Here is a 20383-nt window from a genome sequence, read left to right as displayed (position 1 = left end):
AACATCCCATTGTGAGATGCTCCGCCCAGAGGGAGGAGCCGAGCATTGCTATCCAGATATAATCAGGAGATTCTGACACACCAGCACAGCTTCTCCACTGGATTCACCAGAGGAACAGCAGCTGCTTCTTCTTCCACGGATCTGCGGAGGAAGAATCACCCTTTTTTTCTACAGGACCCCCTGCTCCAACAGAACCACACCTGACACCTCAGGAGGACTGCAGCCACTTTTCCAACTGGACTGCTGCCAGCACCCTGACCAACAGGGTGTCAGGTTGAGTTCTGACTCTGTCATTTTAGTGTACTGCATTGTTTTTATTTTATCATTTTATGGTTTTTCCCCCCTTCCCTATTAAAGAACTGTTATTTCCTGCTCCCGTATTTTTTTTGCCTGAGAGCCCCTTAATTTAAAATTCATAGCAATTTGGAGGGGTGGGGAGGGTTTGCATTCTCCATTTCAGGGGAAGCTCCTGCCTTCTTTAGCAGGCACCTGTCTTATCCAAACCAAGACAGGGTGTTAGTAGCAGTCCAATTGGAAAAGTGGCTGCAGTCCTCCTGGAATGTCAGGTATGGTTCTGCTGGATCAGGGATACTATAGAAAAGGGTGTAGTCTTCCTCTGAAGATCTAGTGGAAGAGGCAGCTTCTGTTCCTCTGGGAAATCCAGTGGAGAAGCTGTGCAGTTATTCCAGGCTCTCCAAATTCTATCTGGGTAGGAATGCTTGGCTCCTCCCTCTGGGTGGAGCATCTCACAATGGGATGCTATAGTTCTTATCAGCCACGCAGGGACATTCAATAGCCTGTTATCAGCAGATGTTCCCTCCCTAGGGTGGAGTGATTGTGATCACTCAGAGAGAGATAAGGAAAACTGCCCACTTGACACAAGACAACTGCTATACAGATGGTAATAAAATACACCTTGCCTTGAAATCTGGAACAAAATATACAAGGCTTTACTCATATATTCTGAATGTTTTCACCAAGATAATGAATAGTGTAAGAGCCTGTGATGAACTCCTTTACTTTGTAACTGGTATTTCCTGCAGGGAGGGGATGGAGGAAGGCAGGAGATTCCATGCTTCAGGGAAGGGACACCCATGAGACAAACCTGATAGGTGCACCTTCCATGCCAATTAGGTTTACAGGGAAAACACTACACCCTAGAAAGAAATGTCAAAAATCAACAACTTCCCATTTTGATTTTAGGAGTCAACTTCAAATGCAGCCTCCAAGCAGAGGGAGCTCTGAGACTCTAAGCCACATGACATCCCTGCCAAAATTCCCAGCAGCCATGACAAAATGACTGCAGAAATAATGCAGCATCCTGGCCCTCCTGTTGTGTCAGGAATAAGCCACTGGGTATACAGCCAAAGGAACAAAAGTTGCTCTAGCTGAGCATATTTTAAAAGGAGAGGAAGGAAGAAATTCAGTGTTTCTACTGTTGAAGTTTAAAATTTGTGAGAAATGTTTCCAAGAACTGGACAAAAGATGGGAGAGCAGACAGACAGTACCAGAGGCAGGAGAACCAGAAAAATAAACCAAACAACAGCTTTAATAAGAATTTGTACATAACAAGGTTAATCTTTATGGTAAAGCTGCAGCAAAGGAACCACCTAAAGTCCTTTTCTGAGAAGGACAATGACAGCAATGCCTCAGCCTAGGGGAAGGTGAGCAGATCAACCAGGGCTCGTCAGTGGAATGCTATTTTCTCCAAGATCTCTCCTTTCTCCTTTTCTGGATACTTAGATGTGTTTGGGCAAAGGTTTCCTAGTGCACCAGCCCTCAGGGGTTCTTGCCCTGTCTCAGGAAGATACACAGGTACCTAAGGAGTTGCTCCACTGAGTCTACAGATTAATTTCCTTGGCCTCTATTGGGCCTGTTAATTGGGAAACACTTCCCTCCCAGGAGCTGTGCCATTCCTTAATGGGATTTAATTAGCAGAGCCCTCAAATGAAGCTCTCACTAATCTCTGCTGCAGCTCAGCTTCTATCCCATCTAGGCAGCACTTCAGCTGCATGTTCCCACCTTAGCAGTGTGAAAGCGAGGGATGGGAAATTTCCTCTCAGGCACAAAGAACACACAAAAACTAAGGGACAGGCCAAGAAAGGAAGCAAGATCCAGAGCGTGTTTCTTTCGAGACCCTGAAGGCCCCTCCCAGGAGACACTGCAGCTCAGGCAGCAGAAGCTGAGGGAGGGAGGGAGGGAGGCTGGCTCAGCACCAGCAGGGGCTCTGAGAGGGCCTCAGCCGATGTAGATCCTGTGGAAGTCGTTGGCCCCAAAGGCCGCGTTGCACTTGGGGCACTTGCGCTGCCGGGTGTCGTAGCGTGTCTTCACGCACTCGAAGCAGAAGACGTGGAAGCACTTGGTGAGCACCGCGTCCTTCTTGCGCATGTTGCAGCATGGGCACGTCAGGCGGGCCTGCAGCACACAGACAGACAGACACACAGACACACAGAGCAGTGAGGGGCGCTGCAGCCCAGCTGCTGTGGCTCAGAGATGTCTCAACATGAAGGTCCTTCCATTCCTCAGAAGGACAATGTGGTTTCTCCAGTGCCAGAGTACAGATGAGAGATGTCAGATACTGGAAGTGTGCCTACGCATCTTCTGACTAAGGTAAAAAGGGAAGTAGAGGGACACAGATACTCACCTTGTAATCCTTGATTTCCTCCATGAGGATCTCATCACAGTTGGGAACCATGTCAGGCTTCTTTGTGGTCTCCAGCTTCCTGCGCAACCTAGAAATATCTTCCTGCACAAAAACAGGAGACCAAGTGAAGGAGCAGTACATTCTCTATCAGCTTCTTCAGGGACCAAAGAGAATGTGCACCTGGCTAAGTCATGCCACCCCTAGTTTCATCCCCTATAACCCAAGAGACAACATGTTCCTCTGATGCTACAAGTATTGTCAGTTATCAGGGGACAAAATCTGAAAGAGCCAAGCCCTGATGAAGCCGAAATCAAAGTGAAACTGGACACCAAGAGCAGTTCAGCTGCAAGCAGTTCACCCTCTGCAAGCTCAATGTACAAGGAGAAGGAGACTAAAGCAGACAGATCTTGAAGGATTGTGCATAGGAAGTATACCTCAGCTCTTTTGAAGTTGAACATCTCTTTCTCTCTAGTTACTCTGTTTTCCACAATCTCTTCTTGAAAATCATGTAACTTCTTTTGAGCCAGCTCTAGCTGGGCCTTCAGATCATCTGCAAGCTGGGCTGCATCCATGGCCTGAGAAAGAAAACCAGTATATAAGGACCAAACATAGAGGAACAGCTCTAGTAGTTTCTAGACCCTTGTTATTACCTTATTATCAGCAAGTTCTAATCATTTAGCTTCAAGATTCCTTTGGGCAGAGCCAAACCTTGGCATGCTGCAAAACACATCACTTAGAAAAAAACCTAATGATCATCCACATATCTTCTTAAGGTACTTTCAGCCTTCCAGCTTCCACATTTTCTCTATTAAAGTGTTCAGAGGCAGTTCTGTAGCTGTTAATAGACAGAACTGCAAGATACCTGTTTCTAACGATCTTCTCTTTTCACCAGCTCTCTTCTACCTATATAACCAAATGCCCTTAATACCACAAATTGTCATACTAAGCACAGGTGACTGCTGAATTCTCCCCAGCTCCTCTTCACAGTGATATTCCTGCTTTCCTTTCTGTTTTGATAAAATTTCTGCTTTTCTACTAAAACTTAACAACAAAGGCAGCTATAAGACTTCGTCTTATTTTACTGGTAACACACCTACTTTACTGATCTTAGGCATTTGTTGAAAGTGTTCACATTCCCCAGCTGTATTTCCTTTTGCTTATCCCGTCTTTGCTACATAGGCTTTGACCCCAGTTAACTTCATCTGGCTGCTCTTTCTTCACCACAGGTTACACAGAAAAACGTATAACCTGCTTCTCCTTAACAAAGGAAAACATCAATCTCTAGTACTTTATCATAATTCTCTTCAGGACTCCTCAGCCTTCTGATACACTCATCCAAAACCAGGGAATACCAGGTTCTGTAATGCCAGTGAGAGCTCAGAGCCTTCCAAGCCTCCCACAAGGCAGCAGCTCCCCCTCACAGCCCAAGAGGAAAGGACAGCATCGCTCACCTTACGTTTGTTCATCTCCAGGGCCTGTGTTCGCAGCCCCAGCTCCTTCTCTCCTGTTCCAATGCTGCTCTGCAGTAAGTGTTCCTTCTCCTCCAGCTTCCGTACCACCTGCAGTTGGGCATCCACCTTGGAAAGGGACACAGAGGGAACAGAAGGAATCAATGAATGCATGCTCTGTGGGTCTTCAGAGCTGTCATTCAAGCTGCAGGGGTAAAACTACCCCTGCTTTCCCATCACCAGGGAGCACACCTTCAGCTTGCCTTTTTCTCCCTGAACAGCAGTGCCTGTATCCAGAGAGCTGTACCCACATCTCTCTGGTCAACACTTGTAAACAAGTTTAAAAGCAGCGGTCAAATATTTGCAACAAAGTCTTAATTTTTGGGCAGTGGCTTAAAGACTTGCTGTAAGGCAGTGAACAGTTCCACAGCGGTTCCAAGGATGACAGGATACAGAGTCATAGAATGGCCTGGATTGGAAGGGACCTTAAAGATCCTCTAGTCCCAGCCTCTCTGGGATAACTTCCACTAGGGCATGTTTCTCAAAGCCCCATCCAAGCCTGGCCCTCGACACTTCCAGGGATGGGGCATCCACAATTTCTTTGGGCAACCTCTAGCAGTGCCTTACCACCCTCTGAGTGAAGAATTTCTTCCTAACATCTAATATAAGCCTGCCCTCTTTCAGTTTAAAACCATTGTCTCTTGTCCTGTAATTGTATGCTCATATAAAAAGTTCCTCTTCCTCACTTTTCTAAGCCCCCTTCAAGTACTGGAAGGCTGCAATGAAGTCTCCCCTGAGTCTTCTCTTCTCCATGCTGAACAGGCCCAGCTCTCCCAGCCTGTTCTTGTAGCAGAGGTGCTCATTTCTTTCATCATCTTTATAGGCTCCTCTGGATTCCCTCCAAGAGGTCCATGTGTCTTTCCTGTGCTGAGGACCCCAGAGCTGGATGCAGCACTGCAGTTGGGCTCTCACAAGGGCAGAGCAGAAGGGCAAAATCCCCTCCCTCAGCCTGCTGCCCACGCTGCTTTGGATGCAGCCCAGGATGCAGTTGGCTTTCTGGGCTCCCAGCGTGTGCTGCTGAGTCAGGTCCAGCCTCTCATCCATCAGAATCCACAAGTCCTTCTCTGCTCCACTGCTCTCGGAGATTTCCTCTCCCAGCCTGTGCCCATGTCTGAGGTAGTACAGACTCAACCATGGTTTCCAACTCCTCCTGCTTCTTACCAATATATACAGCTATAGGCAGAAGTACCATCCCAACAGGAAAAGGACTTCCCACTTTTCCTCACCCTTCTGCTCTCCATAGCAGTGAACCTGTAGGACATTGTAATGCTCATACAGCATCCTCAGTTTCCTACAATGACAGGCCCCTTTGAATCCTGATGCATTCCCAGGCTGGTGAGAGAACACACCATCCTGGACTGATTCTGGTGAGGACAGTTAATTCTCTTTAGAGCAGCTCACATGCTGCTATGTTTTGCATTTTGGAGCAAAACACTGTCAGAAACACAGCACTGTTTTAGCTGCTGCTGAGCAGTACTTACACAGCACAAGACCTTCTGTGTCTCATGCTGCCCACCAGCAGGCAGGCTCAGGGTACCCAAGAAGCTGGGATGCCACACAGCCAGGACAGCTGATCCAGCTGGCCCAAGGGGTGTTCCATACCCCTGCTGTGCTCAGCAATAACAGCTGGTGGAAAGGAGGCAGTGGGAGGATGTTCAGAGCTGCAGCGTTTATTAAACAACAGTAAGGCCTGATGAAGACCTGCCTTCCTGGAGATGGCTCAACTGCCTGCCTGCCCCAGGAAGTAACCAATTAATTAATTAATTTGTTGTTTTCCTTGTATGGACATCTCTGCTTTAACTGTTTAACTGCCTTTATTCAGCTCACCTGTTTTCTCACTTTGTCCCTTTTGCTTCTTTCCCCTTTCCTCAGTGGGGGAGAGAGCAAATGGTTGTGTGCAGCTGTGTAAAACAGATAACCCACACCTCCATCTCCCCACCAGCTCTCTTGTCCCCTCTCCTTTTTCCTTATTACCTGTGTTTTCAGTGTCAAAACTTGGTCTGCCAGCTCCTCCTTTTCCTCTTTCAGCAGCTTATGGATTTGGTTGGACTTGATACGTTCTGACATCAGCTTGAAGTTGGCATCATCCTTCTCCCGCAGCTGCTGCATCAGGCGGATGTTCTGCTCTTGCATGTCTTCAAAGGCTTGGCCTGTGACATCCATTTCTGACAGCAGGGCCTCTTCCTCCTGCAAAAACATCACAGGCTCTGGCCAAACTGTGCCCTGGACCCCCTAGAGTGAGCCTGAATATTTTATTCAGAGACACCAAAGGTAGTGAAGATGGAGGAAGATTCTTGGTGTCAGGGAGCACCATTATCCCAAAAACCAGAAAAATGTATTCCCTACAAGTCTGAACCACAGCAGAGATACTCTGAAGGTGCAGAGAAAAGATGGTCACCTGTCACTTGTCTGGCAGAATCAGGTTTGACACAGTCGTTGCCAGAGCTGGGCAGAAACCAACACCCAATTCCCAGCAGCTGAACTGCTGTCAGATACACCACGCCAAAATTTCTACATGTGGACAGCTCAACAGCTTCCAACTAAAGGCTGCCAAGCTCCTTAAACTCACTTTGGCCACTTCAGCATTGACAAGGTAGAGCAGTTCTGTTCTACAATAACAAGAATACAAATTCTAAGCAAGCACATGTCAATTCATTGGCTTGCCTCTACCCTGCTGAGGTGTAGGGTAGAGACAAGCCAATCTCTCATTGGATTGAGCCTTTTTTAGCAGAAGGTATGTACCACTCCCATGCAAACATATTGACTAGATGAACTGAGGAGGTAATCACTCTTAAAAAGAAATTGTAATCTCTTCCCCTAATGGCTGATAAAGCCAATTCTCCTCTGTGTGCTTCACCAAGGCCACATGTTTAACTGTTTATTTAATGTTTAATTGTTATCAAACATTTCCCACCATGGCCTGCCTGAGATATCCTAGAACTGAGGGTGGAGGGGGGTTATTTTGCTGGTGGTTCTTTTACTTGCGCAGTTTTCTTCCCCTTTGGTACACAAGCACCAAACTCCCATCTCTGGCCCACACAGATATAAATTCCTTCTCTCTTCCTGGATGTAACCTGAAGGCAGCTCCTCCAGTTGCCCCAGCCAAAAGATAACTCATCAGGAATTTCTCACCTGCTTAGCCATGGCAAGTTTCTTCTGTAAATATTCAATCTGTTCTTCCACTGCTCGGATCTTGCGGAGGGCATCCTCATCAGCCATCTTCTTACTCTCCTTTTTTTCCTTGTCCTCCAATTCTTTCACCCTCTGCCTCAGTTCTTCAAGCTACAAGACCCAACCAGAAACAACACTAAACACAAGGATATGCCCTGAGCATTGTTCAGAGCCTGTTTTCTCCAGAATTCTCTGAAACACTCAGGACTGCCCTCAAAGCATAGCAAAAAAACCCAGGTTGTTTTGACAGAGTATTACAGGCAGATGTACCATTGAGATGAGCTGCAGGCCCAAGATCTTGACTTCCACCTTTGAAAATTTCACAGCATCTTTTATCAGAGTAGGAACATCAGTCTCCTGCAATTGTACATGTATGGATATGGGCTCAGAGAGCATCTGCTCCTTTAAGGCCATCTGGTCAAGGACCTTCTTCCATACAAGCAGGAGATAACAGGAAAAGGAGGAGGCAAAATAAAACATACAGAGATACAAATTTGGCAGACAAATGGTAAGGGAGGCAGTGATGAGAATGAAACCTGTCAGTCACACTAACTGTTGAGAGCACATAAGAGTGTGAATGTTTACTCCATCAAGGTTATTTGAGTGTGGAAGAAGGAGAAAACCCAAACCAAAATATACAGAGACACAAACCTGACAAAACAAACACAGAGACAAAGAGAGGAAGCAAACCTCTCCAGTCACAACAGCTTCCAAGAAATTACAGGAACCACCTAAAGAAAGGTCAGCTGTGACTTTGTAACAGTTAACACTGTAAAGCAGGAATGGCTCCTGAACTGGGAGAGCTCTGTGGCAATCAAGAGCTGCTCAAATCCAGAGCAATGTGCTGGAAAACGGAGATCAAGGTTGAACAAATTGGGGTTAGACAGGGAAGGGTATAAAAGGAGCCAGTCCCATGGGAAATACGGGCCTTCAGTACACATTTGCCTGGCTCAGCCTTCCCACAATCAGCACAGCCTGTCCTGTCCTATCTTCTCGTATCTTTTCATTACACATTTTCCTAAGTATCGCCATGTAATCTAACTCTCTACCCCACATGTGTGTGCTGCACAGAGGAATGCTGCCTATAGGTGAGATCTTGCTTGTGAAGAAGGCAAGAGGGGCTTGGAACCACAGGGGTCCCAAAGAGAGGGACATGCTGGAACTGAAGGGATCTGCAAATGGGTCTGTGCTTTTGAACCTAGAGATTGTTGTGTGAGTGTGCCTGCACTAGCTACTAGTCCCTGTTTATCTCCGGACCATTCCAATATCTAAGAGACAAAGCTGAGAAGACAAACAATCCTCAGTTCTGAGAGGAGAAACAACACAGTTCTGCTGCAGAGTATCTGAAAAGAAGTTTAAGTAACACATTACTAAGAAAAGAGGAAGAGAAATTAGGAATACCTCAGCTTTTGCCTTCTTCTCAGCTGCCATGAGCTGCACTTTGTCTCTCTGCTCTTTGGGGGCAGAGCGGTACATATCTAGCAACAGTTTCATCTCCTTCTGGCTCTCCTGGGCCTTCCTGGAAAAAGGGAGACAGACCACAGTGAGAACACAGCAGCAAAACCACTGTTACACAGCCAGTAGCACAGCCCGGCAATATTCTCTCATCTCCCATATGCATATGGAGTTGTTGGTGGCTCATTTTATCCTAGTAACATAAAACAGCAGCTGAGTATAGGCTGGAAATAAAACATGTTCAGGCACATGGGTTGAAATGCAAGAAGTGAGCTGGAGGTGAAATACATATCCTAATAATACCTACAAACTATCAACCTCTGCTTTGGGAACCATCCACAAGCGGGAACACTGCTGTGTCCTCTATTAATAACCTGCTGCTATGCTATTGTTTTGACAGCAACAAATCAACATTACATGACCCACACCATGAAGTATCTGCTTTGGTAATTCATGCTTTAGGCTACTGCACTGACCACATCACAGTCAGATACAAAGGCTATCAAGAAACTCTCTTGTTTCCAAACTCCAGTGATGCTGATCCCGTAAAAGCAAGACCACGTGAACACCCCAGGCTTGGGCACTGCTCCCACAGGAAAGGGAGAAACAGCAACTCTTACTTGAGCTCAGCCTTCAGCTGCTTGATCACTTCAGCCTCCTTCTTTCTCCCATCTTCATGCTTGCCTTTTTCCTTCTCTTTCGACTCTCTCTCCTTCTCAGATTCCTTCTGCTTCTGCTTTTCCCGCTCTCGTTCCTTTTCTTTCTCTTTCTCTTTTTCACGTTCTCTCTCTTTCTCCCTCTCCTTTTCCTTCTCTCGTTCCCTCTCCCTTTCCCGTCTCTCCCGCTCCCGTTCCTCTTCATCTCGCCTGGCCTTCATCTCATTAATGTCTTCAGAAGCAGCCTTGGGAACAGTCCCTTGGGCAGAAGGATCATCAGGCTCCTGCTTGATCTCTGCAGGTTCCTCCTTTGTGTCTTCAGTGCTGGACTGGGACTGGAGGAGAGCACTGCCACTGCGAGAGCGGATCTGGCGTGGAACAGCAAGAGAGATCACCAAGAAAACAAATGTGTAAGTTCTTAGCCAGGAGTCTTCCTTAGCCCCTTCTCCCTTGTCTTCCTAGATCCATGCTTCCATGCCCCCTTTACATGGAGCACCACACAGCTACAAAGGAAGAGCATTTGTGTGGTCAAAGGAAGCAGCAGAGTGCAGAGCTCCACAGAAAATTTCACTGCGTCCTGCACAGCGTATCAGAAAGGTTGGTACTCCTGGCAAGGGTGACAGCATTCCCCCTTCTCCTAAGCACTTTCCCCTCTTTTCTGGCATTCTCTGCTGTGTTACCTTGCTCAGGTCAGACTGGGCCTCTCTCAGTTTGCGCTTGTATCTCAGCACTTCTCCCTTCAGCTGATGGTTGTGATTCTGGAGGCTGCTGATGAGGTGACGCATCTCCCGATTAATGGGGCCTGAAAAAACAGAAACACCTCTGCAACAAACCACACTTCTGTCAACCTTCTTGAGGACTTTCATGGAGATGGAGAACAAGCTAAGTGACAATGACAAAGAAAAAAACAAGACTATCACCATTCTGCCACATAACAGAGCAACACAAAACACTTGCAGAAGGAAAGTCATGCCAGTTTTATATGCAACCATAAGTCCTTGCAAATTCACAGTCGTAAGTTCCCACTTAACATTCTTTTAATGACCATGATCCTAAGGGAAACATGTCATGCTACAAAAGGAATCTGATTTAAATGCTGCTTCAGAAGTAATTTATTTCTTCTGATGAAATTTAAGAATCACTGCTTTGCTATCTACATTGTCCTTACAGACTTGGAAATGAATCCTCCCCCCAGGAAATTTTTAATAATGTAATATATCCTGCCATAAACCAAACTGTTAGCAAAATGTATCTATTATGCAGCATCTAGAAATACGTCAGATAATATGGAACTGGCGTCCCAAAAAAACAGGTGAAGAGCTTTGTTTTGAGATGAGGAGACCTGCCAGAACAAGTATTTAACAGTAACAAAGGATCAACCACTGTAGCCCCTAATGGGCATTGGTGGGTAGGCGGTGTTTGTTTTTAGTCACAGCAGACAACACCATACCTGCTTGTTCATTGGCAGCAAGAGTCTGTTCAAACTCTATCCTCAACATCTCATACTCTTTGCGGACTTGTGCCAGGGTGTCCTCCAGCTGAATCACCTCAGTGCGTAGCTTCTTGTGAAGGCTGACCTCATCCCTCTGAGAACAAAAAAGAAACAGAACTTGGTGCTTTGAACCTGGAGTATCTCTCACCTCATCAATATCAGGTACCACCAGAGCCTGAATTATTGCCAGAAGCATCTATTTCCTGAGCATTTGCAGAGGCACACAGAGCCAGCAGTGATGGCTGGTGTCATGACAGAGCTCCCAGGCTGGGGGAGCAGAGGTGTTACCTCGATCAGCTCCACCTGGCGCTGGTGCGTGGCGCGGGTGCCGTGGAGCAGCGTGCGGGCCTCGTCAAGGTGTGCCTTCAGCTGCAGACTCTCGTTGTACAAAACAGAAAACTGGGACTGCATGCAGCGATACTCTGGGGTCTCCTTCACAGCCTCTTCCACTGCCCGTCGCAGCTCAACCTGGTTGGGACACAAAAAAATGCCACAAAAGGGAAAATTATCTCCTTGCCTTTGCATTTGAATTCTGTCTCTCAAGACAGAACAATAAATCAAGCTGCCACAAGCAAAGACAAAAGCAGAACTTGAATGGCACTGCTGTGAAGAAGGTCCAAGTGATATGATTCAGTACGAATCTTAAAAAGTGTCTGTGTTCTCTTCATGCACTAGGTGGCCTCTCTAGCACAACCACATGACAGAAATTTTTCACTCTTGGATCCTGAAATAGTTTCTCTCAAAGATATGAATTTGGAAAACATAATAAATTGTAAACACCCAGATCAGTAAAGATGGACACATAGAAAAGTAGGAGAGAACAGAGAAAATGCACATGCAAGTAGGCATTACGTCAGCCTTCTACTAGTAGGACATAACTGAAAGAAAGAGAAATAAAAAAAAAATCCCAGAGGTATAGAACTGAACTCCAAGAAAAAAAAGTTAGCAAATTATTGTGACTAGCAGCAGTGAAAGAGACAGATATACACATGCATTTAGCTTAAAAGTAATGGGGGGGGGGGGGGGAGTTGTAAGCTAAAGACCACTTCTCTCTAAACAAACTCATGTGGATAAACAGAATTCAGAGATGCCTCAAGACAGTTTCCAGCATCAGATCTCTGGATTTAAGTTATTGAGACAGACATTTCTTATAACTGGCACTGACCACTAGGATGAAATTTGGATTATTCTCTCCATCATGTACTTATTTACCACACAGTCACAGCTTCTTGTTACCACTTTTAAAACATCACAAACTCACAGGCTGTCTCCCATCTATCCATACTCCCCAGTGGGGAAGGCAGAAATTCTTTGACTCTTTCAAGAGCCTCTCTCCCCACACATGTACCCTGATTGTTTCTGTTCTCTGGTTCCACTTGCACAGGACATGGGGAAAGCAGAAGAGGGATCACTACTTGTAAAGAGATGAAGACAGTTTTTACCAGATCTGGTTAAAATGGACTCAAAGATCAGAACGGGACATGGGCAGGAAACCATTACAATTTCCAATGGTGGCCACGTGGTGTCACCAACGCACTGAGCTGCAAGTGGAGCCACAGACTAGCTCAATCGTACCTGGAGCAAAGTGTAACACAGCTGAAGAGCAGGCTCAGAACAGACACTGCAATGAGGTTTTCTGCAGACACAGCACTGCAAGGCTGAGGGCAGCCCATCCCACAGAACACCTTCATCCTTACACAGCTACACGTCTCACCTTGAGCTTTTCATTCTGTGTTGTTACTTCCTCAAGATCCTGACGTAGTTCCTCCAATTCATGAAGGCGATTCCCAGCAAGCTCTTTATTCTCTTCCAGCTCTGCGTTCATCTCCTCAAACTGTTAGGATAAACTGCTTGTAAATCCTACTGTTAATGTGTCTCCTGAGAGTGCTAATGAACTATCTGTTCATGCAGTAACAGCAGCTACACCCTGAGCAGTCAGGTAACTTGACCAAGCAAGACAGAATCTAATTTCACCAGGTGTTTCTTTTTGTCTGTGTATGAGTAGAAAACTCATACACAGACAAAATGGCTTGCCCAGAGTCACCCAGCTTTGTGGCACAGGATCTAAAAATTATCTAAAATAAGTATCAAAATTCTGTTCAAATTGTGGCCCTTGTTCTCCTTGAATTTATTTTTCCCCTCGCCCACAACCAAGCTCCTGACCTCACCTTGCGGGCATTAATGGTGATTGTTCCCCCATAGAGGCTACTCCCAGCTCCATACACCTTGTAGCCTTTGGAATTTACCTGCAAAAAATGCAAGAGATTTCCTCAAGACCCAATGAAATACTGGCAAGAGTGATGCAGCAGGTCCAAGACCAAAGAAGGAGCACTGCAGGTTCTCAGCTCTCCCAGCAAAGTCCCAGAGAGGATGTCACACAGCAAAGTCCCAGAGAGGATGTCACACACCCATCCAACACCACCCCCACTTCCCAGGTCTCCTGGCCAGCGCTTACTCGCTCCAGGACGTCGGCCAGGTGGCGGTTGAGCCTCTGCTCTCTCTTGCGGATCTTGTCAATGTCCCACTGAAGGTCATCAATCATGGTCTCCAGGACAGACACCCGGGATTCTGCTGTCTCCACCCTCTCTTGCAGCTTGGAGAACTGCAATCAAAGGAGTGCTTCAGTGAGCACATTGCATAGACCCAACTCTTCCTGATGCTGCTCAGGAGTCATTTTTCTCTTACTCATCATGTGCTTTTCATCTTTTGCTGTGGTGACAGACTATTCCATGCACTGTCCTGAATTTTACACTGGCTAAATCTCAAGACAGCAACAAAATTAAGACAAAACTGAAAATGGAGAAAGAGCAGGAAGCTTGTAATATCTGGCAGAACACAGAGGCAGCCACCTCAGCTTATTCAAAGCCTTTTTTGGATTTTAATCTTTTCAATCTCTATGTCCATATACTCTACAGAGCACCTAAGTGCTCAGAGGTCTGATGCTGAGCAAGACCAGCAAAACTACAATTTTTAAATGAACTGAAATCTCTCAAACATATGCTGCTACTAATGTGAATCCTTTAACAACTGGGATCATCCTGTAACCGATATCATTACACTGTCAAATTACACAGAGAAACCAAGGAACTGAGAATGACAGGAATGTCATCTTGACTGTTCCAGGTGTCTACACAGCCACCTCAGCATCATGTGCCCCCAGTTTCTCTGCTCTCCCCTCTTCTTTAAAAGTTAAATCCATTCAGTTCACTGATGTACTAATATCCTTTCCTTTAGTGATGTAACAAGCAAATCAATATAATTTATACAGAAAATCTATGAACAGCTCTCCACAACAACCCTTTTGGTAACTTTCAAACCATGCTCCTCTTGTGCCTCTCCAAAAAAATGAACTGCCTTCCAATCCATGGGAACCATAAATTATGCTAAGCAGGACTGTAAAGCAGATTTCTTCCTCTCTCCTATTTCTACCTCCTGAGACATGACTCTGTGCTTCTCCTGAAGAACATCAGCCAGCTCCTGCAGCCGTCCATTCTCATGTGACAGGTAGGTATTCAGCTCCACTACTGCTTCTTCCATCAGTGAAATATCTCAAAGGTGCACAAAGAAAAGGAAATTAATGGAAATCAAGTTTTAATTTCTGAACAGCAGGAATTAAACCAATGAAAAATTGTTTTAATTCCTGAACAGCAAAGAGAGAAGTAAAAAAAGAGAAAAGGACATTTCTGGGTCTAACTTCAGTTTCATTTACCTCTGCCACGTGTGCAAAAGGCTCTGCAGTTTAACAGTGCTGCCCCATTTCTGGCTCAGGGGCCATCCCCTCACACCAGAGATCACTTCAGCTGTGTCTGTGCCAGCAACCCAGCATGCCCTTGGAACCCAGGGACGCCTGAATGCTGCCCAAATTCATGCATAAACCTGCTGCAACAGGTGGCCCAGGGTGACACACCAGGCCAATACACCATGATACCATGTGACAACCACAGCACTGGGGTGACAGGTGAAACTAGAGCACCTGAGGACAGGCTTATATGGCACCAGTGTCAAAGCTACTACAGTTTATGACTGCCAGACAAGGACAGCAACACTTCCCTACATCAATGCCAGAATTGGTCAGAGCACACAGGAAGCACACCAAGCATGAGCTGATATGCCACCCAAGGTTTCTTTCAAAATATTAAAAATCTAACCTTAAACTAATGCTGTTTTTTCAACAGTCATCTGAGACTAAAGTGAATCTGCTACACTAATTTTTTGAACACAGTCATTTGGGTTTCTCTGCAGACTCTGTTATGTTCAAAACTGACAGCTACACTAAGTACACCATGCCATGAGATGGGTACAGTTTTGCTCAAGACTCAGTGGAAACTGAGCAGCTTCTTATTCCTACATCTTCTACTAAACCGCAAAAGAGAAGGAGTCCACCATCAGTTCACAATGCTGATTTCACTTCTTTACTTGTAAGCGTGAAACCTTTTATGTCGTGGCTGAGAACAGCTGCCTGAGAAGGTTCAACTTTGCTCTATGAGCTTCTCAGGTACATGAACACAGTACTGGCAGAAACAAGCTGCTTCTTAGCCCAACATGCTGGGCAGAGCCCTCAGCATTCAAATACAGAGATACGATGCACTTCTGGCACATGGTCCTTTAGAAGAGATTTTGGTAGCAAGAGTTTGGAAAGCCAAGCAAATTAATTTTGGAAAATAAATGCACGTGAGAAGGACTAGACCGTAATGTCTACAATGCAGGATCAGGTCTAAGGTGGGGGCAGATAAGCATTCTTGAATACCTGCCACCTTGGTTATACCTCCACTATTCAGCTTGTGAGACAGCACATCCACCTTCTCCTGCAGCTTGTCATACATTGTCACAATCTGGGCAACAGCACGGCGGGAAGACTCCACACGCTCCTGCAGCTGAGATTCTATCTCCTCACTGGTACTGCTGGCTAGAGTGGCCAGGAAGGAGAACGCTGGCTCCAGTCCTTCCCCTGGGAACATAAAGAGGTGAAAAAAAGTAATTGTGTTCTAAAAGGTAGCATATCACTGCTCTTTACAAACACAAAAAAAAGCCTCTGTCAGCCTTTAGAAATAGACATCAGCCTTGTCCACAGCTGAAATCCACCTTTCCCACTGTCCCCAGACAGGTGCCTCACCTCGTTCCCTCTCATCTTTGCGCTCCTGATTACTGTCTGAGTCTGGTTCAGGTTCTGGCACCACCAGTGCTTTTCTTTCAGACAAAAGGTCTCCAAGACCTTGGTCCAGGTCGAAGCGTTTAAGGATGATGCGGATATTTTCATCAAACTGAATGATGGGACAGGCAAGGCAAAACAAGATAAAGAATGGATGTGACAAAAGGAGTGCAGCAGTACAGGGAGACAAGAAAACTGTATATGAAGTAACAGAAGCTGTTACCAACCTGATTCCAGTAGCGGTTGATGATCAGCAGAGAGGCATCGTCGGTGGCCTGTCGACGCTCCAGCTTCTCAATGTGCTCCCGCAGCTCATCTTCGATGGCCTGGCGCTGGTCGAGCATCTCTGCCAGCTTCCGGTTCTTGGTCTGCAGGGTCCGGATGTCCAGCTCCTCCTGGGCACAGGCACAGAAGCCAGGTCACAGAAGGACTCATCCTGACCCCAGAGACATTTCTGCCTCCAGATGAAAAAAACCAAAAGTGGTTTTTTGGAGTGGAGTGTGGGTATGCAAGGAAGACATACCGTTGAAGAAACACCACCAAGTTTAATGGTCTCCACAGTGGTGCCTGAATCTTCAACCCCTGCCTTCTTCTCCGGAGGTGCAGAAGGGCCAGGCTCTCCAGCTGTCCGTTTATTGCCAATTCCAGACATGGTGGCTGAAGTGTACAGATTCCCACTTTCTCCAAGTTCTTCCTGAACATTAAAGAACACTATCAAAAAAATGCCAAATACACATCCATGCCGTCAATTTGATTTGGGGTTTTTAACATGCATCACAGTAACAAAGGGCCCAAAACAGAGAAGATCATGGAACTAGAAAGATTTTGAAAAATATTTGTCAGGAGGAATGGAGTAAAAGTGGAAGACTGGTAAATATGACTGTAAATCATTCAAGTGACCTTGCAGCTGGGAATAACCCTTGACAAGACAATGATCCACATCTCTAATACTGCACCTCTGCCCAGCTGTTGCTTTGGGGACCCAGCAAGGTATAAGAAACAAATCTACTCCTTGTGTTCTAACTGGGAGATTGTGCCAGCCTGTGCTGACTCACACATTCTGGTCCAACATTAGCAGTAAAAGACACCAGCAGGATCTGCACTGCAAGCAGAAAGTTGATGGGGAAAATATCCACTGCTCCATAATGTTAAAATTGAAGCACTGTACCTTATCACCCTCCTTGCAAAAAAATCTTCATCCAGGTACACTCTCTGCTTTTCTGCATTAACAAAAACGAACCAGGTTAGACTTTGGCAAACAACTGAGACTGTGTGTATGTGCACCAGTTCACTGCACAACAACCAAACTGTTCCTACTGAATCTACAGACAACCAGTCAAAGTTGAGGGCAGCAACATCCTGGAAACAAATGAGCCCTGGACGTAGAGAGCTCACAAATCCTACGGAACTGAAAAGCAACTCGGAGCCAAGGCTTGTAAAGACCTATTCCAAGAGTTTTGCTGTGTACCAGGAGAGATGCAAACATGTTTGAAGAGAACCTATTCCTAACTCAAAGCAGTCTGAAAAGCTCTGGACTAAAAGCGAATCACAGAACAGCTGGGGCTGCGAGGGAGGACTGGACATCACCTGCCCTGTGCTCCTGCATGAAGCAGGCTCAGCCAAAGCAGGTTGCCAAGGACCCTGTCCAGGCAGCCTGAGCACCTCCAGGCACAGAAACTCAGCCATGGCTCTGGGCAGCCTCTCTACTGCTTGATCACCCTCAACATTAAAACAGGCTTTTCTCATGTTTGAACAGTATTTCCTATAGTTCCCTAAAATATTATTGAGCAAAATTACAAGTGTATCCTCAAAAGGTTTCCAACACAAATGGAGCGGCTGGAGATGAAAAATGGAACCAATCAGATCTTCACTAGATGTGAGCAGCATTCTTCTCCAAAAGCCACTGAGATTGTGCCAGACTGAATGAAACCAGAAGTGAATGAAGCGCAGACCACATCAGGAAAACCCGACCTGTTCCATTTAAGCCCATAATGGCATTTATGGTCAAACCAGGGGTTAGGAACTGAACCTTCCAGTTCTTACCTGCTTTAATTGAGCAGTTCTACTGAAAGAAACAAGACCATTGCCTTTTGAAGATGAAGCTGGTACACTGCTTTGCCAAATCTCAGCATTTCACAGGCATCTCAGCGTGGCATTGCCCTTCATTGTATGCAAAATAGTATAAAGATTATTTCTAAGTGAGTTACTGAAACAGATCCTGCTGAGTTACAGCACAGATCCTGTGAGGTATCTTCTAAGAGAAACATTAAATTACATCTCAAATTTACAAAGAAAGACAATTGCCAAGGAACCATTTTCCTTCTCTTAGCAGCAGCACTCACTTTATCTGGAATTCTGAGAGCATTGGAAGGGAACAGCTGTCACTGAAAACATCTCATCTGTCCCCTGTCAGTCCAGCAAGCCACCACTGTCCACAGATAAAATACCCCTTCCATTGTCTCCTGGCAACACCCCCCTCAGCTCCAGCTCCCCTCTCACCACTTCCTCACACACTGTACACCAGACCCCAAACCATTATTTTTTTATGGCCACAGATCCTCGCTTTCACAGAATCAAAGAATCATTTAGAATGGGAAAAACCTCTGAGATTGAGTCCAACCTATGAACCAACACCACCCTGTCAGCCACACCATGGCACTGAGTGCCACATCCAGCCAGGGACAGGGACTCCACCACCTCCCTGGGCAGCTCCTTCCAGTGCCTGACAATCCTTTCCGCTGCTCACACACAGAAGAAGAACTCTAAGCACGAACGTACATTGCTTTGAATGTCAGAATTATTTACTTCCTTTCTGACATAGAACAGCTGATCTTCTCTGCCACCCAACAGTAAGTTTTACTTACTCAATCTGTATTTGCTTAAAAAAAAGGTGGATTTCTGATTACAAGCCCTATTGATTGAAACTCAGATTTTCTCTTACTTACTACCATTTTACAACTAAATCCAAAACTCTTATTACATCTGCCACCACCGATGTTCCTGCTACAGTACAGAAATCACACTACACATGCATAAACCTGAATTTATGTACTATTGATTGAAACTCAGATTTTCTCTTACTTACTACCATTTTACAACTAAATCCAAAACTCTTATTACATCTGCCACCACCGATGTTCCTGCTTCAGTACAGAAATCACACTACACATGCATAAACCTGAATTTATGTACAGATACAGAACAACAGGAATAAAAGCACTGGGCAGATTTAAAAACTGCTATTTGAGTTTATACTCCCCAGCAGGAACGCCAGTCAATGATCCATCCACAAGCCTAACAGGGATTTTTTCATGGCTTCAGGTCAAGCTCAGCAGGAAAATTTTAAGCATTGGAGGAGAAAGGGGAAAACTCCTAACCCTCTGCTCTGCCTGGCCCTAGCATGGCATGGATGGGGTGCTGTGTCCAGTTTCCGGACTCCCAAGTATGAAGACAAGAAGCTGCTGGAGAGGTTCCAGTGGCAGCCACAAGGATGATGAGGGCTCTGGAGCGTCTCTCTTATAAGAAGAGACTGTGATATCTGGGCCTGGTTAGTCTGGAGAACACTGGTAGAGGATCTCATTAATCCACACAAATATTTCCAAGAGAGTGGTCTGACTCTTCAATGCTACCCACCAACAGGATGAGGAGCACTGGCCATAAACTAAAACCCAAGAAGTTCCGCCTCAACATGAGTTAAAACAGAGGGTGGCAGAGCAGTGGAATAGCTTCCCACGGACGTCGTGGACTCTCCCCCTTTGGAAACATCCCAAACCCACCTGGATGTGTTCCTCTGTCACCCGCTCCGGGTGACTCTGCCTTGGCAGGGGGGTTGCACAGGGTGATCTCAACCCGACCGATTCTGTGACTCAGCTTCCCACACACACCAGCCGCTCCCAGACCTCCTCCTCTCTCCCACATCCCGCGGGGGTCCTGCCCCTGCCCCCGGCATCTTCCCACGGCGCCAGCCGGACACGTCGCAGGCCCGTCCAGCCCTCCGCGGGTGTGCGCTGCCTCCAGCCCCCAGCGACCCTTCCGTCCTCCACAAGGCCACCTCCCGGCTCTCCCCGACCCCGGCCCTCCCCACAGACCCGACGCGGCCGCCTCGTCTCGGCTGTCGCCAGCACCTATTCCGCCGCCGCTGCGCCCCGTCCCGCCGGCAATGGCCGCTACAGGCCGCCCCTTTCCGGCCGCCATTTCGCCCTCACCCGTCATGGAGGCGCCGCTTTGCCCTCGCCCGACATGGCGGGGCTGCAGCGGCACCCGACGCCGGCGCCCTCACCCGCACCAAAGATGGCGGCGCGGGCGGAG

The 20383-nt window shown here is 46.5% G+C and overlaps 1 protein-coding gene across 11 annotated transcripts; it reads right to left on the bottom strand.

Annotated features, from left to right (window-relative positions):
- Positions 1-1531: 1531 nt before the first annotated feature.
- Positions 1532-20380, bottom strand: RNF20 (ring finger protein 20). 11 transcript variants are annotated; one of them, XM_059836763.1, is made up of 22 exons: positions 20200-20311; positions 18119-18235; positions 17244-17295; positions 16599-16769; positions 16303-16470; positions 16040-16187; positions 15674-15874; positions 14356-14474; positions 13382-13528; positions 13095-13172; positions 12641-12760; positions 11215-11394; positions 10885-11020; positions 10115-10236; positions 9399-9802; positions 8725-8842; positions 7285-7434; positions 6127-6339; positions 4096-4221; positions 3079-3219; positions 2645-2746; positions 1532-2415 (listed from the first exon to the last, which is right to left on the bottom strand). In XM_059836763.1, the coding sequence occupies exons 4-22, from the start codon at positions 16725-16727 to the stop codon at positions 2239-2241; spliced, it is 2979 nt and encodes a 992-aa protein (XP_059692746.1). In that variant the 5' UTR covers positions 16728-16769; positions 17244-17295; positions 18119-18235; positions 20200-20311; the 3' UTR covers positions 1532-2238. The 11 variants fall into 11 exon arrangements, with proteins under 11 accessions (XP_059692746.1, XP_059692749.1, XP_059692750.1 ...); XM_059836766.1 differs by having other exon boundaries at positions 20164-20249; XM_059836767.1 differs by lacking the exon at positions 18119-18235 and having other exon boundaries at positions 20281-20380.
- Positions 20381-20383: the final 3 nt, after the last annotated feature.

This window comes from Haemorhous mexicanus, chromosome Z (genome assembly GCF_027477595.1).
Source record: "Haemorhous mexicanus isolate bHaeMex1 chromosome Z, bHaeMex1.pri, whole genome shotgun sequence".
NCBI lineage: Eukaryota > Metazoa > Chordata > Aves > Passeriformes > Fringillidae > Haemorhous > Haemorhous mexicanus.
This window is presented reverse-complemented; position numbering and strand designations above follow the sequence as displayed.